Source organism: Amblyraja radiata, chromosome 20 (genome assembly GCF_010909765.2).
Source record: "Amblyraja radiata isolate CabotCenter1 chromosome 20, sAmbRad1.1.pri, whole genome shotgun sequence".
Taxonomy (NCBI): Eukaryota; Metazoa; Chordata; class Chondrichthyes; order Rajiformes; family Rajidae; genus Amblyraja; species Amblyraja radiata.
In genome coordinates, this window is record NC_045975.1 from 2,414,666 (window position 1) to 2,435,888 (window position 21,223).

General features: G+C 49.4%; 1 protein-coding gene across 1 annotated transcript; it reads left to right on the forward strand.

The window, feature by feature from the left end:
• Positions 1-11,321: 11,321 nt before the first annotated feature.
• Positions 11,322-20,986, forward strand: lin7c (lin-7 homolog C, crumbs cell polarity complex component). The gene is made up of 5 exons (XM_033038638.1): positions 11,322-11,408; positions 12,518-12,636; positions 14,781-14,852; positions 17,339-17,548; positions 20,194-20,986. The coding sequence occupies exons 1-5, from the start codon at positions 11,372-11,374 to the stop codon at positions 20,353-20,355; spliced, it is 600 nt and encodes a 199-aa protein (XP_032894529.1). The 5' UTR covers positions 11,322-11,371; the 3' UTR covers positions 20,356-20,986.
• The last annotated feature ends 237 nt before the right edge of the window (positions 20,987-21,223 follow it).

The following is a 21,223-nucleotide window of genomic DNA, read 5'->3' on the forward strand; positions in this document are numbered from 1 at the left end:
GCTGGCTTAAACCGAAGATAGACACAAAACGCTGGAGTAACTGAGCGGGACAGGCAGCATCTCTGGAGAGAAGGGATGGGTGACGTTTCGGGTCAAGACCCCTCTTCACACTCACAAATTCAGACCAGTCTGAAAAAGGGTCTCGACGCTAAACGTCACCCATTCCTTCTCTGCAGAGATGCTGCCCGTCCCGCTGAGTTACTCCAACATTCTGTGTCTACCTACCTGTTCATATATACTTGTACCAATGTCTTAGAAAATTGGTAATTACATCCACTTCTATAGCTTCATCTGGCAGCTCATACCCTCTGAGTGAAAAAGTCTCCCCTCTGGTCCCTCTTAAATCTCTCCCCTCGCACCCTAAGTCTTTAGGGGGGCCCAGTTCGATCCTGACCTTGGGAGTTTATGTCCGTGCAGAGTTTGCACGTTCTCCCTGTGACAGCGTGGGTTTCCTCCGGGTGCTCCGGTTTCCTTCCACACTCCAAAGACGTGCGTGTTTGTAGGTTAATTGGCCCTCTGTAAATTGGCCCTCGTGTGTAGGGAGTGGATGTGAACGGGTGATCGATGGTCAGCATGGACTTGAACGGCCGAAAGGCCTGTGTCCGTGCTGTAAACTAAAAACTATAATGCCCCCCTAGTTTTACAGTCGGATAACCTGGAAAAAAGACATTGTGTCATTGAGTTGCAGCACGGAAACAGGCCCTTTGGCCCAACTTGCCCATGCTGACCAAGATGCTCGCACCTGCCCACATTTGACCTATATCCCTCTACACCTGCCCTGTCCGTGTACCTGTCCAAGTGTATTTTAAATGTTGTGATAACACCTGCCTCAACTACCTTCACTGGCAGCTCGTTCCCGTTGAATCAACTATCCTGGGAAATGGACTGAAAAATACGGTGGCGCAGCGGTAGAGTTGCTGCCTCACAGCGCCAGAGACCCGGGTTCGATCCCGACTACGGGTGCTGTCTGTACTGAGTTTGTACGTTCTCCCCGTGACCTGCGTGGGTTTTCTCCAAGATCTTCCGTCTCCTCCCACACTCCAAAGACGTGCTGATTTGTAAGTTGATTGGCTTGGTGTAAATATAACATAGTCCCTCGAGCGTGTAGGGTAGTGTTAACGTGCGGGGATCGCTGGTCGGCACGGACTCGGTGGGCCGAAGGGCCTCTGTCCGAGCTGCATCTCTAAAAACACTGTCAGAGTCAAGGAAGTGCAGTCAAAGTGAGTCGAGGTGTGAGTACGGTTACTCCAGTGCTGTAGTCCTTGTTCCTTGCAGGTTTTCCACTGTTTGCTGCATGTGGGGCCAGTGGGAGCATTTCCCTTTAAACCAACTGGTTTTCATTGCTCTCTCTCTCTCTCTCTCTCTGGGACGGATTTTTTTAAGTCCCATAACCCGAGGCAAAATGGTGCCTCTGCTCCAATGATTGGGGTTGTTTAGCTGAAGGAAGCATGAGAAGAAGCCTTAATTATAGACCACTTATAGCAATCATTCGGACTGCGGGCCAAGCCTATCACAATAGCACGATTCTACTGCAGTGCATGGGCAGTGCTTTGTGGCTAGGAGCTCACTATAGTGACAAGGCTGCTAATATGTTCGACTCCCAGCAGCAATTAGCAAACAAAAGAGGGCTAAAAGTTCTTGTCGATTTGCCACATTCATAACAAAATTAGCTGCTATTGTCCTCTCCGAGCATCTTTGTGAGATGTCACGCAAGCGGTTTTCAACGAAGAGATATTTGAGGCAGGTACAACAACAACATTTAAAACATAGCAACATGGTCAATAGGTGCAGGAGTAGGCCATTCAGCCCTTCCAGCCAGCACCGCCATTCAATATGGTCATGGCTGATCATCCAGAATCAGTACCCCGTTTCTGCTTTCTCCCCATATCCCTTGATTCCGTTAGCCCCAAGAGCTAAATCTGACTCTCCCTTGAAAACATCCAGTGAATTGGCCTCCACTGCCTTCTGTGGCAGAGAATTCCACAGATTCACAACTCTCTGGGTGAAAAGGTTTTTCCTCATCTCAGTCCGAAATGGCCAACTCTTTAGGGGTAGGGGGTGGGGTGGGGAAAGAGAGGTGGGTGGAGGGCCGTGGATTGAGATGGCTCTGTGGGTCAGTTGGTACTGCGATGCTGGCCAGCCTTGTGTGTGTACAGACTTAGTTCTCAATTCAGTTTATTGTCACGTGTACCGAGGTACAGTGAAAAGCTTTTGTTGCATGCTAACCAGTCAGCGGAAAGACAATACATGTTTACAATCGAGCCGCTTACAGTGTACAGATAAATGATGGAATAACATTTAGTGCAAAGTAAAGCCAATCTGATCAAAGGTAATCCGAGGGTCTCCAATGAGGTAGATGGTAGTTCAGGACTGCTCTCTGGTTGTGGTAGGATGGTTCAGTTGAGACACACTAATTATCTACATCAGGCAACTTGGGGCCGCGACCGAACACAGGGGGAGACTGAGACTGTTTAAACAAGGGAGGAAAGACAAAATGCTGGAGTAACTCAGTGGGTCAGGCAGCATCTCTGGAGAACATGGATAGGTGACGTTTCACAGAGTGCTGGAGTAACTCAGCGGGTCAGGCAGCATCTGTGGAGAACATGGATAGGTGACGTTTCACAGAGTGCTGGAGTAACTCAGCGGGTCAGGCAGCATCTGTGGAGAACATGGATAGGTGACGTTTCACAGAGTGCTGGAGTAACTCAGCGGGTCAGGCAGCATCTGTGGAGAACGTGGACAGGGGACAATGTGGTCGGGACCCTTCTTCAGAGTCCACATTCTCCAGAGATGCTGCCTGACCCGATGAGTTACTCCAGTACTTTGTGTCTTTGCTTGGTAAACCAGCATCTGCAGTTCCGAATTTGTAAGTCTGAAGAAGGGCCTCAACCCAAAACTTCACCTAAACCCTTAAACAGGTGGAACAAAGGGGAAGATACAGAGTGCAGAATATAGTTCTCAGCGTTGTAGCGCATCAGTTACAGAGACATAGTCCAATGTCCACAATGGGGCAGAGGTGAATCGGACAGCACCCTAGCTGTTGGAAGGACCGTTCAGAAGCCTGATAACAGAGGGAAAGAAGCTGTTCCTGAGTCTGGTGGTGCGCGCTTTCAAGCTTGTTTTGTTTCAACATAGTTACACCAATCATTCATCCAACTCTCCCACCCAGCTGACAAAGCGCTAACAGCTAGATGTGGTCTGTTACTTTTATAATATATCGCACGCATTCGTTCCACCGCTCCCCGCCTCCCTGCCTTCCATGAAGGGAAATTGAAACATTAATATGCTTTCATTGGAGAGGCAAGCTGATAGCCATAGTAACTAGTTAATGTTTTATAACTTTATCGAGGACCTTCGCTCTTAACATGTGTCATATACTTTAAAAAAAATTCCACCCAATTAGTACGATGCCTTGCAAGCTTTCGTGAACATCTGGTATTGCAGATGTTTAGGCAAATCGCAGCTGCCTGAGGTATGTAGGTATCTGACTGCTAATATTTTCACTGTGGGATTGAGAATGATTTCTTATTGACTTACATTTGTGGTATTTAATCCCTCTTCTTTGTCTGACATTTCCACTCATGTTAAGAAGTGAAAGAATGTGTTTGACGTCTTGTACAAGTCGGGTGAGAATCCCAATGAAGGCTGGGGCAGAGTCACATCCTGACTACATGTTAGATTTATAAACCAATATATGAACGAGCTGCACATCATAGATTGCCGTAGGTTTTTACAAAAGTAGGTTTACAGCTCAGAAACAGGCCCAACTTGCCCACACCGGTCAACATGTCCCACCCACACTAGTCCCACCAGCCTGCATTTGGCCCAAATCCCTCTAAACTTGTCCTATCCATGTACCTGTCCCACTTGGCTGTCATTTACGCGACAGGCTGGTAGTGACTGACGGGCAACGGTCGCGCGCGTCATCATGCGCCCGCACAGCCGTCTGGAGCGCGTGACGTCATTTGAAGATAGACACAAAATGCAGGAGTAACTCAGCGGGACTGGCAGTATCTCTGGAGAGAAGGAATGGATGATGTTTTGGGTCGAGTCTCTTCTTCAGTCTGAAAGAAGGGTCTCGACCCGAAACGTCACCCATTGCTTCTCTCCAGAGATGCTGCCGGCCCCGCTGAGTTACTCCAGCATTTTGTGTCTATCTCCAATCATCTTGGCCCCGCTCTGGGACTGGGAGTGGGGGCGGATCCGGATCCGCAACGGCCGTGAGCCCCAGGCCGAGCTCGCCGATCGTTTGCCTGCTTCTGCTGCTGTTGGAGGTGAGACGTTGCACCGCGCCAGTGTCTTGGGCCTGTCCCACTTTGGCCGTCAGTTCCGCGACAGGCCAGTGGCGAGCGAAGATTTAGTGCAGGACGAAGATTTAGTCCACACTCCTCCACGCCACTCCATGCGCCCTTCCCGCGCTACCCACACGCTAGCAGGTCGCGTAAATGGCGCGCGAATGATGGCCAAGTGGGACAGGCCCTTAAACGTTGGGATAGTCCCAGCCTGAACTACCTCCTCTGGCAGCTCGTTCCATACACCCACCACCCTTTGTGAAAAAGTTACCCCTCAGGTTCCTATTAAATCTCCCCCCCCCCACCCCCCTCCCTCATCATAAACCTATACCCTCTGGACCTCGATTCCCCTACTCTGGCCAAGAGACTTTGTGTGTTTAACAGATCTACTCCTCTCATGATTGTGTACAGTGGTACAACAAAAAGTAAAAAAAGTTAAAGAAATAATATGATGTGATTGTGAAAGTTCCCAATTTTCATGTGTGTTTGGCCGCATCCCATCAATTAAAGTTACATAAAGACTACCTCTCTGTGGATTGTCACCTTGTCGTGGTGGTGAAGCTTGTGTGGTCCTGAGATCCTGAGAGCGATGCCGTCTGGAGCTACGCTCCTGGTAGGGCCACCCATGGCGGTAAGGACGAGGGGGAGGTCTCTGACAAAGAGGGATCCAACCAAGACCTCAACGGTGGAACAGGCGGAGGATGATGGCTGACCTTAGTGGAGCGTCACAACGGCTGGGAAGGCGGATGAAGGCTGCAGCAGAAAAGGGTCCCCGGTCCTCTTGGACTCCATGCCACTGGATCCTGACCCAGATCTGTCAAGGACCGTGGGGTGGCTGTCTGTGCACCAGTCTCCCCATGTTAAACAAAGTCACGCACAGGCGACCTCCAACCCTGGAGCCACCCATGGCTAGCCACGACCGAAGGGGGCCTTAGAAAGAAGAAAGACTACAACACGCCATGAAATATAGACCAATTGTAAAAATGGATCAAACACAACGCATCCCGACTGTTAATACAACACACATTATTTTACGATATTAACGGCCAGCGTAACCCGTACATTCTTTCTGTTTAAACATAGAAACATAGAAAATAGGTGCAGGAGTAGGCCATTCGGCCCTTCGAGCCAGCACCACCATTCATGGCTGATCATCCAACTCAGTATCCCATCCCTACCTTCTCTCCATACCCCCTGGTCCCTTTAGCCACAAGGGCCACATCTAACTCCCTCTTAAATATAGCCAGTGAATTGGCCTCAACTACCTTCTGTGGCAGAGAATTCCACAGATTCACCACTCTCTGTGTGAATTTTTTTTCTCATCTCGGTCCTAAGAGACTTCCCCCTTATAGAGCCATAGAGCCATTCAGCGCAGAAACTGAAAATGCACGCGGTCCCAGGGAGAACGTGCAAACTCCGCGCAGACAGCAACGTTAGTCAGGATCAAACCCGGGTCTCAGGCGCTGTGAGGCAGCAACTCTACCGCTGTGCCATTTAAAAAGCAAATAGGTGTTGAATTGATTTAGTAATACTTCAGCAGGTGGTCAAGGAAGGATAATTGAAGAGACACTCAGCCCCCCCCCCCCCCCCCCCCCCCCCCCCCGGGCTCCTTTGGTAATTCGGTGAGATCAGGGCTAGTTTGTAACTCTGTTCCACACCTATCCTGTTGCGTAACAGTTTGATTACAATCTGTGTCAGCCACTGAGAGTCGAGACGGAACAGCTGGATTTTTATTATTGAACAGCAAATGGATTAATGATCTCAATCTCTTGTCCTCTATTAGCCTGTCCACACATCGCTATAAGCCTATTATAAACATTCTTCAGTTCCATTCTGTGGTCCTCTGAAAGTCAGACTTAACACTGTCAAACCTTATCCATGGTGGTGAATGATCACAGCTGTTGTTCAGAGTGTTGACAAGCTGAGACACGGAGATACGAGCGGCGACAGGGTTAGAGTTGCCGCCTTACAGCGCCACAGACCTGGCTTTGATCCTACCCTTGGCCGCTGTCCGTGTGCAGTTTGCACGTTCTCCCTGTGACCGCGTGGGTTTCCTCCCTCCGGGTGCTCCGGTTTCCTCCCACACTCCAAAGACGTGCAGGTTTGTAGATTAATTAGCTTTGGTAAAAATTATAAATTATCCCTAGTGTGTGTAGGATAGTGCTAGTGTGCAGGGCGATCGCTGGACGGCATAGACTCGATGGGCCGAAGGGTTTGTTTCCACCCTGTATCACTAAAGTAAACCACCATAATCTTGAGTAGGTGACGTTTCGGGTTGAGACCCTTCTTCAGACTGAGGGTCGGGGGGAAAGGGAGACTCTCAATCTGAAGAAGGGTCTCGACCCGAAACGTCACCCATTCCTTCTCTCCAGAGATGCTGCCTGTCCCGTTGAGTTACTCCAGCTTTTTGTGTCTATCTTCGGTTACTCCAGCATCTGCAGTTCCTTCCTGCACATAATCTCGAGTATTTCTTTGAATATATTTTTATTTCACTCCTGACTGAAAATGTTTCCATGCCTGTCGGACTTTAATTAACTAGGGAAAGTTAACTAATAATCAGAAACACGAAGTTGAGGAGAGTTCTCTTATAATCAACGATCTACAGAAGATATATCTCTCAGACTTGGGCAGTACAGTGGGTGCAGCGGGTAGAGCTGCTGCCTCACAGGACCAGAGACCCGGGTTCGATCCTGACCTCTGGTGCTGTCTGCCCGTGTGGAGTTTGCACGTTCTCCCTGCGACCGTGTGGGTTTCCTCCAGGTGCTCCGGTTTCCTCCCACATCCCAAAGACGTGCGGGTTTGTAGGTTAATTGTCCCCTGTAAATTGCCCCCTAGTGTGTAGGGAGTGGATGAGAAAGTGGGATAATCTAAAGGGTGATCGAAGTTCGACACGGACTAGGTGGGCCGAAGGGCCTGTTTCCGTGCTGTAACCCAAAAGTTTCTATCGATCTATGACGTTTTCACTCCAACTTGGGATTGAGTGCTGCCATCTGCTTCTCAATAGACAATAGACAATAGACTTCTGTCTGTAGCTAGCATGCTAGCTCTTGACCAGAGAGTTGATGTACCTCCATCCCGGGAATTAACCTTGTAAACCTATGCTGCACTCCCTCAATAGCAAGAATGTCCTTCCTCCAATTAGGGGACCAAAACTGCACACAATGTACTAATAACACTGGTTGTGGAATCAGCTGCAGAACACCCTATATTTCAGGTCAGTGTCAATTTGCTGCCAATTCAATGTGGTTCACACACAAACTTAGTGGCGACTCTGTGGTGCAGCGGTAGAGTTGCTGCCTTGCAGCGCCGGAGGCCCAGGTTCGATCCCGACTACAGGCCCAGGTATTGTGGGCAGAAGGACCTGTGCCTACTCTGTACATGTCCTATGTAGGAAGGAACTGCAGATGCTGGTTTAAACCGAAGATAGACACAGAAATGCTGGAGTAACTCAGCGGGACATGCAGCATCTCTGGAGCGAAGGAATGGGTGACGTTTCATCTCTAGACCCTCTTTAGTCTAGTTTAGTTTAGAGATACAGCGCAGAAACAGGCCCTTCGGCCCACCGAGTCCGCGCCGGCTGACGATCCCTGTACATTAACATTATCCACCACGTACTAGGGACAATTTACACTTATACCAAGTATACAAACCCAAGTCAATTAACCTACAAACCTGCACGTCTTTGGAGTGTGGGAGGAAACCGAAGATCTCGGAGAAAATCCACGCAGGTCACGGGGAGAACGTACAAACTCCGCACAGGCAGCACCCGTAGTCGGGATTGAACCCGGGTCACCGGCGCTGTGAGGCAGCAACTCTACCGCTGCGCCACCGCGCTGCCCTATCGCGACGTGAGTTAAACGTGATTGTATTTCTGTACAGTATTATCTGATCTGGTTGCATAGCATGCAAAACAAACCTTCTCACTGAACCTCGGAACACATGACAATAATAGATCTAAACGTACATTTTATCCGGCCCAGGTTTTTAATGAAAATGCCGTGTCTTTAAATGTACAGTTGGCTAAACTCACAGATTTTTTGCACATTTTCCTCAAATCCATAAAAATTTAATAAGAAGTATTTGCAGATTTGTGATAAATATTTCAGAAAGCCAAGGATCCTCTAAAATGATCTTGAATCCGTAAAAGTAGCAGAACCAGCTGAAAAAAGTAATGAAGCAAGATTTAACACAGCTGGATAGTGGGAATGAAATCAAGCTGAACCGTTCCCAGCTTGCAAACTAACAGGGGGTTACGTCATGGCCTTTGAATTGTAAATTTAGGTTCATGGGCTTAAGAAAGGATCGGGAAAGGCACGGTGGTGCAGCGGTAGAGTTGCTGCCTCACAGCGCCCGAGACCTGAGCTCGATCCTGACTAAAGGTCCAATCTTCTCCCATGACCTGTGTGGGTTTCTCCAGGTGCTCCGGTTTCCTCCCACATTCTAAGGACGTCCAGGTTTGAGGGTTAATTGGCTTGGTCAAATCGTCCCAAGTGTGTGTAAGATCATAAGATCATAGGTTTACGAAAGAACTGCAGATGCTGGAAAATTCGAAGGTACACAAAAATGCTGGAGAAACTCAGTGGGTGAGGCAGCATCTATGGAGCGAAGGAATAGGTGACGTTTCGGGTCAAGACCCAGAATGTCACCTATTCCTTCGCTCCATAAATGTTGCCTCACACGCTAAGTTTCTCCAGCATTTTTGTCTACATAAGATCATAAATGATAGGTGTAGAATTAGGCCATACGGCCCATCAAGCCTGCTCTGTCATTCAATCATCATGGCTGATCTATCTCTCCCTCCTAACCCCATTCTCCTGCCTTCTCCCATAACCCTGGGGTTATGGGCGGAAGTGAGATGAGAAATTAGGTGAGAAAAACCTTTTTCACCCAGAGAGTTGTGAATTTGTGGAATTCCCTGCCACAGAGGGCAGTGGAGGCCAAGTCACTGGATGGATTTAAGAGAGAGTTAGATAGAGCTCTAGGGGCTAGTGGAGTCAAGGGATATGGGGAGAAGGCAGGCGTGGGTTATTGATAGTGGATGATCAGCCATGATCACAATGAATGGCGGTGCTGGCTCGAAGGGCCGATTTTCTATGTTTCTATAACCCCTGACATCCGTACTAACCAATAATCTGTCTTAAAAATATCCACTGACTTGGCCTCCACAGCCTTCTGTGGCAAAGAATTACACAGATTCACCACCCTCTGACAAGAAATTTCTCTTCATCTCCTTCCTAAAGGTACGCCCATTAATTCTGAGGCTGTGACCTCTGGTCCTAGACTCTCCCACCAGTGGGAAACATCCTCTCCACATCCACTCTATCCAAGCCTAGGATAAGATGTACGAGATGATCGCTGGTCAGCGCGGACTCGGTGGGCCAAAGGGCCTGGTTCCGCTCTGGATCTCTAAACTAAACTAAAAAAGATAGGAAAGATTTAGAAGGATATGGACCAAATGTGGGCAAATGGGACTGACTTAGATGGGACACCATAGTCGGCATGGACGAGTTGGGCCGAAGGGCCTGTTTTCACGCTGTATCTCTATGACTTGGATAGGCACTTATCTTCTGCCTGCACTTCCCCAGCTCTTTAATACCAGGGGCAGCATAGTGGCATCGCTTCATAAGCTGCTGCATCACTGTGTAGAGACCAGGGTTCAATCCTCACCCCTGGTGCTGTCTGTGTGGAGTCTGTGCTGTCTATGTGGAGTCCGTGCTGTGAGGCAGCAGCTCTAATCGCTGCGGCACTCTGCCGCGAATATAAATTAGTTCACAATATGAAAAAATGTGATTGCAAAATGCATGGAACTAGTTGCCAGACAGGGTGGCTGAGGCAGGCACTATAACAGCATCGAAACAAAACACTTGGAACAGGTTTGCAGACAGGACAGGTTTAGAGGGATATGGACCAAATGCGGGCAAGTGGGACTAGTGTAGACGGGGCATCTTGGTCGGCAGGGGCAAGATGGGCTGAAGGGCCTGTTTCTGTGCTGTATGTCCCTATGATTCAAAAGATGTGGAAAATAACAAAATGCATTGAGTAGGTAGGAGCTGCAGATGCTGGTTTACACCGAAGATAGACACACAATGTTCAGCATCTCTGGAGAGAAGGAATGGGTGACGTTTCTGGTCAGTAGAATGGGGTGGACCCTTAATTTCACATATTCTATTTCTCCAGAGATGCTGCCTGCCCCGCTGAGCTACTCCATCATTTTGTGTCTAGAAAATGTATTATTATGACCATGGACATGCTATGTGTCTATCTTTGGCTTAAACCTGCATCTGCAGTTCCTTCCTACACATTGCTTCAATTTGCATTGTGCATGTTTGAGAGTCATTGATACATAGACGAGGGCGTTGCAGCTGCAGTGGCGGCGGGCAGCGGGAGGTGGCGGTGTCGGGGGCGGACTGTTGCAGCTGCAGTGGCGGTGGCCAGCGGGAGGGGGCGGTGTCGGGGGAGAACTGTTACAGCTTCAGTGACAACCGCCGGCCGGCAGGGGGAGGACTGTTACAGCTGCAGTGACGGCGGCAAGCGGTAGGGGGCGGTGACGGGGGAGGACTGTTACAGCTGCAGTGACAGCCGCCGGCCGGCAGGGGGAGGACTGTTACAGCTGCAGTGACGGCGGTCAGCGGGTGGGGGCGGTGTGGGGGGGAGGACTGCTGCAGCTGCAGTGGCGGCCGCCAGCGGGAGGGGGCGGTGTCGGGGGCGGACTGCTGCAGCTGCAGTGGCGGCCGCCAGCGGGAGGGGGCGGTGTCGGGGGCGGACTGCTGCAGCTGCAGTGGCAGCCGCCGGCCGGCAGGGGGCGGTGCAGTCGGCAGGGGGCGGTGTCGAGGGCGGACTGCTGCAGCTGCAGTGACGGTGGTCAGCGGGAGGGGGCGGTGTCGGGGGCGGACTGCTGCAGCTGCAGTGGCGGCCGCCAGCGGGAGGGGGCAGTGTCGGGAGCGGACTGCTGCAGCTGCAGTGGCGGCCGCTAGCGGGAGGGGGCGGTGTCGGGGGCGGACTGCTGCAGCTGCAGTGACGGCCGCCGGCCGGCAGGTGGCGGTGCAGTCGGCAGGCCTGGGGCTGGGGCTGGGGCAACAATGGCGCTACTGATGGAGCCGATACGGCTGGACCGAGGTGAGTTCCCGGCCGCGCGGCTCGGAGACCGGAGGCGGCGGCGGCCCCACGCGAGCCCGAGGCTCCGTCCTAGCCCCAGAGCAGGCCCAGGCCTGTCGGTCCCTCTCCCCCCCAGACTCTCCTCACCCACCCACAGTGTGGTACAGCATGGAAACAGGCCCTTCGGCCCAACTTGCCCACACTAGCCCAACATGTCCCACCTGCCACACTAGGCCCATATCCCAAGGTAGCCCTTTCTTCCCAAACACCCTTTCTGGTTTAAGTCTTCCCTCCACCACCTCCAGTTTAAATTCCATTTGGAATATTTTGGAGGACCAAGAAACCACTGTTCGATCCATGTTCCTGACTAACTGTTTCTTGCACAATGGGACAGTCCCAGCCTCAACTACCTCCTCTGGCAGCTTGTTCCATACACCCACCACCCTCTGTGTGGAAAAGTTACCCCTCGGATTCCCCTTCACCTTGAACCCATGTCCTCTGGTCCCCGATTCACCTACTCTGGGCAAGAGACTCTGTGCGTCTACCCGATCTATTCCTCTCATGATTTTATACACCTCTAAAGGATCACCCACATCCTCCTGAGCTCCATGGAATAGAGACTGCATGTTGTCAAGAGAGAGTTAGATTTAGCTCTGAGGGTGAACAGAATCAAGGGATATGGGGGAGAAAGCAGGAACGGGGTACTGATTGTGGATGACCAGCCATGATCATATTGGCTTGAAGGGCCGAATGGCCTACTCCTGCACCAATTTTCTATGTTTCTAAATAAGCGTAAGTGTTTCTTGAGGCTGGGATGGAGTGTGACTCGGTGGGGAAATGCAAAATACCAACTCTGTTACTGTTGATCAATATCTAAACTTTGTACAGGGATAGGACAGGTTTGGAGGGATATGGACCAAGCGCAGTCTGGTGGGACTAGTGTAGCTGGGACATTGTGGCCGGTGTGGGCAAGTTGGGCGGAAAGGCCTGTTTCCACACTGTATCACTCTATGACTATTAGGTACGTTGATAGGGAAGTTGATCAGAAACACAATCGTATTTGGTCACTGTAATGGATGGTGAAGGAGTTGGTGTCTCTGTCTGACTGTGCCTGAATCTCTGCTTTCCAGACGTGAGTCGAGCTATTGAGTTGCTGGAGAAGTTGCAGCGGACTGGGGAGGTGCCTCCGCAGAAGCTGCAGGCCTTGCAGCGAGTGCTTCAGAGTGAATTCTGCGTTGCCGTGCGGGAAGTATGTATTTGAACATTTTCTCCCTAATGCATCTTGTGCAGTCAATTTTATTTTAAAACCACTGAACTCATAACTATAGTTTGTAAAAGCTGAAGTTCGGAGAGTGGGCAGAGCTGCTGCCTCACAGCGCCAGAGACCGGGGTTTGATCCTGACTACGGGTGCTGTCTGTATGTGGAGATTGCACTTCGCCCCAGCAACCGTGTGGGTTTCCTCCGGGTGCTCCGGTTTCCCCCCTCCATACATCCCAAAGATGTACGGGTTTGTAGGTTAATTGGCCACTGTAAATTATCCCTTGCGTGCGGAAACTGTGAAACTGAGATAACATAGAACCTGCGTGAATAGGCGATCGATGGTCATCGCGGGCAGATGGGGCTGTTTAAATGCTGCATCTCTTTTATAAAAATATCCCTTGGGCTTGGCTGATCTGTCTGAATACAATTTGTGCATGTGTTTTGTCCCCTCTCTTCCCTATTTCCCCCTGTCGCCCTCCTCCCCATCTCTCTTCCACCCATATTCCTTTCTCGACTTTCACATTTCACGCCTCATCTCTCCTTGTCTCACAATTTATTTATTTTTTATCTCTGGCCTTTGCCCACCCATCTGCCAACTAAAAGCCTCCCTCCCCCCCCCACCACACCTGTATCTATCTATCTATCACTTGCCAGGCTTTGCCCGCCCCCCACCATCAGTCTGAAGTAGGGTCCCGACCCAAAACGTCACCTATCCACCTTCTCCAAAGACGCTGCCTGACCCACTGAGTTACTCCTGCATTTTGTGACGTTTTTTCTCTAGACTAGTATCTGCAGTTCCTTGTGTCTACCTCATTCATTCTCTGGTCTCTGTTTAGCTGTTACCTTAAAAAACCCAATTGCGTTCAATGTCTTGATCTCTCATCCCGTGTAGTCATCTTATCCGTAGCTTATCCAAGATCCTAACAGGCTAATCACTGAGTTCACGTTATCCACCCTGCTGATACATGGTCAAAGAACTCGAATACATTTGTCAAACACAATTAGTCAACTCCACTGGTACACAAAATTGCTGGGGAAACTCAGCGGGTGCAGCAGCATCTATGGAGCGAAGGAAATAGGCGACGTTTCGGGCCGAAACCCTTCTTCAGACCTGAAGATCTGAAGAAGGGTTTCGGCCCGAAACATCGCCTATTTCCTTCGCTCCATAGATGCTGCTGCACCCGCTGAGTTTCCCCAGCAATTTTGTGTACCTTCGATATTCCAGCATCTGCAGTTCCTTTTTGAACACTTAGTCAACTCCACTAATTGATTAAGTGTTTAAGGTGGAACTGCAGATGCTGGAAAATCGAAGGTAGACAAAAGTGCTGGAGAAACTCAGCGGGTGCAGCAGCATCTATGGAGCTAAGGAAATAGGCAACGTTCGGGCCGAAACCCTGAAGGAAATAGGCAACGTTTCGGGCCAAAACGTTGCCTATTTCCTTCGCTCCATAGATGCTGCTGCGCCCGCTGAGTTTCTCCAGCACTTTTGCCCACTAATTGATTCATGACTTTGTATATATTTCATCATTCTTACAAGGATTCTAGCAATTTTCCAACAACGTTAGACTAACAGGCTTCATGTTTCCTGCATTCTATCTACTCTTTCCTTGAAGAGGCCGTCACATTTAGTTTTCCAATTCATTTGGATACCTCCAGCATTTAGCACATTTTGAAGGATTGTGAACAACTCGTGTACCATTGTACAGCTACATTTTTTAAGACTCTACAACAGGAATTTGTCCCTTTGGTTTGACTGATTGCTGTGGAAGCTCGAAAGCGCGCCACCTCCAGACTCAGGAACAGCTTCTCCCCCTCTGTTATCAGGCTTCTGAATGGTCCTTCCATAGGGTACTGTCCGATTCACCTCTACCCCATTATGGACATTGGACTTTGTCTCTGGAACTGATGCGCTACAATGCTGAGAACTATATTCTCCACTCTGTATCTTCCCCTTTGCTCCAACTGTTGTACTTGAGTTTGACTTGGTTGTATTTATGTACAGTATTATCTGGTGTGTTTGGATAGCATGCAGAACAATGCTGTTCACTGTACCTCAGTACACGTGATAATATCAAACCTAAATCTGGAAATGAGTCAGGTCATGGCAGTACCGTGGGGTATTTTGTCTGCAGGTTTATGAGCACGTTTACGAGACTGTGGATATTAACAGCACTCCCGATGTGAGGGCCAATGCCACAGCAAAGGTAAGAAAATATTCCTTCATTCAATTTGTTGTCATTTCATACGATGGGAGCATTTAGATCTTTGTATACATTCTTAAATATAATTGTTGAGCACTCCATGTTAAGCGGTTTGCTGTGAGGACTATCGATGCACGTTAGTACTGCAAAAGCACCACATCTTATTGGAATAAATTGAATCATGTTTGATCAACATTTTATTTGATCAGTCAGAAGAAAAGTTCCCACCCAAAACGTCACCTATCCGTGTTCTTCATTGATGCTGCCTGACCCGCTGAGTTACTCCAGCACTCTGAAACGTCACCTATCCATGTTCTACACAGATGCTGCCTGACCCACTGAGTTTCTCAAGCATTTTGCACCAGAGACCCTGGTTCGATCCTGACCTCGGGTGCTGTCTGTGCGAATGTTGCACGTTGTCCCTGTGACTGCGTTGGTTTCCTCCCACAAAGGCTTTTGGCACTTTAGCCTTCATCAGCCAGAGTATTGAGTATAGACGTTGGGAGGTCACGTTGCTGTTGTATAAGAAATTGGTGAGACCGTATTTAGAATATTGTGTTTCGTTCTGGGCACCATGTTATAGGAAAGATATTGTCAAGCTTGAAAGGGATCAGAAAAGATTTACGAGGATGTTGCCAGGACTAGAGGGTGTGAGCTATAGGGAGAGGTTGAGTAGGCTGGGTCCCTATTCCATGGAGCGCAGGAGGATGAGGGGTGATCTTATAGAGGTGTACAAAATCATGAGAGGGTGTATGGAACAAGCTGCCAGAGGAAGTAGTTGAGGCTGGGACTATCCCATCGTTTAAGAAACAGTTGGACAGGTACATGGATAGGACAGGTTTGGAGGGATATGGACCAAGCGCAGGCAATTGGGAACTATGAGTCTATTCCAAAGACGTGGGGGTTTATAAGTTAATTGGCCCTCTGTAAATTGCCCATATTGTGTAGGGAGTGCAATGAGAAAGTGGGATAGTGTGGAATTAGTGTGAACGGGTGATCGATGGTCGGCATGGACTCGATGGGCCGAAGGGCCAGTTTCCATGCTGTATCGCTAAAATAAAAACAGGATGTTTTTGGGAAGTGGGAGGAAACTCGCGTGGGCACGTCCCACACAGTGAGCAGCAGAGATTAAGTTTGATCTTGCGTCATGGAGTCAAGTCAACGTTATTTGTCACAGACACATACAAGATGTACAGTGAGAGTGAGGCAACTGTTCTACTAACTTTCACTGTGTCGCCCGGTAATTTTGATGTATAGTTTGCAACTCCTGTGACCAATAGAATGGGAAACACATCTGTAAAATAATGAATCCTCTGCCAAATGGTGTAGACACAATAATGAAGGTATTCTTTCTTCTGGGAAAGCGACATCATTGAGCTTCAGAATATCTATATTTTCTAAATGTTTGTTGAATGCAGTAATGTAACTGAAATTATTATGCAATCTGTTTTGAAAATGTTTTGGTCCAAACAGTTAACTAAAGCCCATTAAAAGAAAGCCACGCACAAAATGTTTTAAAGTCATTCAGGAGTTTAATTGCAAAGTGTAGAATAATTTTAGAAATGTAAAAATAGAAATTAATACAACATTTGACCTAAAATAGACACAAAATGCTGGAGTAACTTAGCAGGTCTGGCAACATGTCTGGAGAAAGGTTACGTTTCGGGTCAAGAACCTCAGAAATCCAAAACGATTATACAGAGAATTCACCAGTGTAACCCGTTAAAACAAGAACAAGTGCCATAGTATCATTCCCCGAGATTAAACTGGGTAATTGAGGAAGAGCAGAAAAACTATCAGGGGAAATGATTTGGAAAGTGGTTGTTGCAGGGAGAATAGGAATAGGAATACTTCCTACTTGTGTGGGAAGGAGCTGCAGATGCTGGTTAATACACAAAAGGACACAAAGTGCTGGAGTAACTCAGCGGGATTAATATTGTTTATATTACACGCAGCTAGGGTTCTGAATCTAGACCAGTGAGATTCTTTGCTTGCGTACACAGTGTATACAAATAGCGGCCAACCACAGCACTGACAAAGTTACAAAGCACGCCAGCTCCCCTTTTTGTCCCCACCCCCCCCCCCCCAACAGTTTCCCCTATTGTCCATTATTCTCCCCCCACCCCCCTCCCAACGGTCCCCTCCATGTCGGGTCCTCCATTGTTCTTCCCCTCCCTCCCCCCCCCCCCCCCCCCCCCCTCACGGCGGTCCTCTATGCTCTCATCGACTGTCAACCGTGGGTCGACCCGCGAGGTTTCACCGCTGCCGAGGCCCCGTGGTCACGAGGTTTCACCGCGTTGGGTAAAGCCTGATATTGAACTTTGTACTGTTTTACAAAGGAATACTCTATGGGGAGGTGAGACAGTCTTGCTTGCTGTTTAACACTGGGTGTATTGCATGGAATGAGCAGATGCTTAATGTCTGTATGACAGACAGGATTGAGTTGTGTGGTGTTTAATGTGAATGTAACGGGTTGGTTTCTCTGCCAGGCAACAGTGGCGGCGTTTGCTGCCAGTGAGGGCCACTCTCACCCAAGGGTGGTGGAATTACCCAAAACCGACGAAGGACTCGGGTTCAATATCATGGGAGGAAAAGAGCAAAACTCTCCCATATACATCTCCCGCATCATCCCTGCCGGCATTGCAGATCGACACGGTGGCCTGAAACGTGGCGATCAACTCTTGTCAGTAAATGGAGAGGTGAGTATATCGCCAACATCTGGTTTACAACAAAGCTAACCCTGCGAGCACTGGGGTGGGGTTGGACAGAGAATATACGTCATGACTTTGGCACTGATTCTGAACACCATCCAACTGCTTGTGTGGGAAGGAACAGCAGATGCTGGTTAATACACAAAAGGACACAAAGTGCTGGAGTAACTCAGCGGGATTAATATTGTTTATATTACACGCAGCTAGGGTTCTGAATTCTGTTGCTCCATGTTCACTTCCCCTGGGTTCCACGGTTTCCTCCCACATCCCATAGACGTGCGGATTTGTAGGTTAATCGGCCCTCTGTATATTGCCCCTAGTGTGTAGGGAGTGGATGATAAAGTGGGATAACATAGAATAGTGGGTGATGGGCCTGGACTCAGTGGGCCGAAGGACCTGTTTCCATGCTGCATTTCTTGGGGAGAAATCTAAAGATCCTTCCTGAACAAGACTGACGATTTTTTTCAAAGAAACTTGACTTATCCTTTTTTATTTTTTGTGCCTACACAATGTCCCAAAATGTCTCGCAGCCGGTTATAATTCTTGACGTGTAATCTCCAGTATAGGGGCAAGCATTCTGCATTCCACTGAGACTTTTAGTCGATTGGTTTGTTTTTTTTGACTCAGAATAGTCTTCGCTCCTCTTCACATGATTTTAAACTCCACCTAAACAGTTAGTTTATAGAGTTATACAGCACAGAAAGAGGTCGTTCAGCCCGACTTTCCCATGCTGACCAAGATGCCCCATCTACACTCGTCTCACCTGCCCACGTTTGGCCCATATCCTTCTAAACCTTTCTTGTGAATCTGTGGAATTCTCTGCCACAGAAGGCAGTGGAGGCCAATTCACTGGATGTTTTCAAGAGAGAGTAACCGAATCAAGGCATATGGGGAGAAAGCAGGAACGGGGTACTGATTTTGGATGATCAGCCATGATCATGTTGAATGGCGGTGCTGGCTCAAAGGGCCGAATGGCCTCCACCTGCACTTATCTTCTATGTTTTTAATCCATTTATCATTATTTACAAGAAATAAGGGTGTGAGGGGTTATGGGGAGAAGGCAGGAGAATAAGGTTGAGGGGAAAAGATAGAACAGCCATGATTGAATGGCAGAGTAGACTTGATGGGTCGAATGACCAAAATCTGCCCCTACAACGTATGAACTTATGAAACTGGTCCAACAATCAGAATTCCTTCAATAACATGCAAAATTCAGTTTAATTATTGTGTTTCATTGTTCTGTTGTCGGTATGCATGATAATTCAATGCTCTTGACTATTGCATCTGGGACAATGTTGCATTTGCTGAAAGATTTGGGCAGTGTGGAGTATGCAGTTTAGTATTAGGACAAGAGGCGGCACGGTGGCGCAGCGGTAGAGTTGCTGCCTTATGGCGCTTGCAGTGCCGGAGACCCCATGTTCGATCCCAATTACAGGTGCTGTCTGTACGGTGTTTGTACGTTCTCCCCGTGACCACGTGGGTTTCCTCCAAGATCTTCGGTTTCCCCCCCACACCCCACAGATGTACAGGTTTGTAGGGTAATTGGCTTGGTGCAAGTGCAAATTGTCCCTAGTGTGTGTGTGTGTGTGTGTGTGTTGGGTGGTGTTAATATACGGGGATTGCTGGTTGGCACGGACGCGGTGGGCCGAAGGGCCTGTTTCTGCGCTGTATCTCCAAACTAAACTGAACTGAATGTCCGGAAGTGGCGGCGCTGGGAACGGCTGCGGCTCGCCTGCAGTCCGTTTGTCTTTTACTTTTTTGTGTTGTTTTTTTTCCGTTTTGTCTAGTTACGTTTTTGTTTTTTTGGTTGTGTTTATGTGGGGGGGGGGGGGGGGGGGGGGGGGAAACGGGGCTTGCTGTCTCTCCCTTCGGGGGAATACGACCTTTTTGTCGTATCCCCCTTCTCTGCCTCCGTCTACGCTGAGGCCTAATGGCGGAGCTGGCGACCTCGGGACTCTGGAGGCAGCTGACAGGACTCGCCCTGGGCTCGCTCTCGTGAGGGTGGCCCAGCCCGGGGCTGGAACTGCACTCTCGTGAGAGCGGCCTGGCGAGGGGCTGAGAGACTCTCCCGTGAGGGGCTGTGGCCCGTCGGAGTGGCCCAGCCCAAGGGAGAACGGTACTCCCATCGGAGTGGCCCAGCCCGAGGGAGGAATGGCGCTCCCGTGAGGGCGATCCGGCTCGGGGCTGGAACGGTGCTCCGGTGGCTGGGACGGCATTCTGGCGGCTATGACCTGAGTCCGGGGTTGAGCCGCGGGCCAGCGGCTGCGTCCGTTGGACTGGAGGGCGGCAGCTTCGACCACCCCGGGCCGCGGTGTTTGAGCCGGCCCGTTTGCGGGGTTCGGTGAGCCGCGGGACTGTTTGTACCATCGCCCGGTGGGGAATCGCCTCAGCGCAGAGGGAGAAGAGGAGGGAAGAGACAGTAACCCTAAGATTTTTGCCTCCACCACAGTGAGGAGGTGCTTGGAGGACGCACTGTGGTGGATGTTAATTTGTGTTTAGTGTTGTTATTATTGTATGATTGTGTGTATGACTGCAGGCACGAAATCTCGTTCAGACCGTAAGGTCTGAATGACAATAAAGGCATTCAATTCAATTCAATTCAAAACTAAATAATGGTGTCTGTTTGTTTTCAGAGTGTGGAAGGGGAGCACCATGAAAAAGCAGTTGATCTTCTGAAGGCTGCGCATGGAACTGTCAAGTTGGTCGTCAGATACACACCGAAGGTGCTGGAGGAAATGGAGTCACGGTTTGAAAAAATGAGATCAGCAAAACGCAGGCAGCAAATCAATTACTAACTAAGTAGCTCAATAATCTGTCTTCCTCCTCCACTGTTATTCAATGTGTTATACTACAGGTCCACCACAGATCTCCCGGCACCCTTGGTTCCAGAGCCTTTATGGATTATTCGTGTTGCCCGACCAACAGAGGTCACGGCCTCCAACGGTACCTGAACGTTCCACCGGGGGGGGGGGGGGTGCCGAGACACCGGCCGGCAAAGTCGGCATCGGAAGTCGGCAATGGAACCGGATCTGCCGGCTGTGGCCGGGCCGGAGTTCCAGAGCCCCCGGGCCGGAGTTCCAGAGCCCCGGACACAGGCGGCAGATTCCACCCGCCGATCGGCCGCTGAAGTCCCGGTGAGGTCGAGATCGGCCGCCTCACCCGGCCCAGGGGACACATTTTCGGGGGGATCTCCGGATTTCAAGTGCTCTCTTGTAACTTTGTCTGGATTGAAGGAGGTGCCGACCCATCAGTTGCCGGGGAATTGTTGGTGGACCTGTACTAGTGACGAGATTAAGATGATCAAACAGCGCCGTGTTTAAACCTCCCGGCCACATTGACCATGTAACACTAAACTTTATCTTTCTCCAGTGTTTGATTTATAATGTAGATGGATTTAATTGCTTCAAATACTCACTTTTTCAATGATCACCTAGTTCTTCTATTCCTCTACCTGACCCGATGATTGTCATGAAATATCTGGAAACAAAGATTGATGATATGATGTTGTCAGAGGTGTGAATCATCTCATGACATGTTCTGGTGCAATTAGACACACTTTGGCAAGTTAATCACGGGCTAAACCCCAACAGCTGTCGCCGGAGTCTTTAAAAAGCAGATATGTCTTCCACTGATCTTCCAAAATGTTGCATGTTTGAAAGCAGG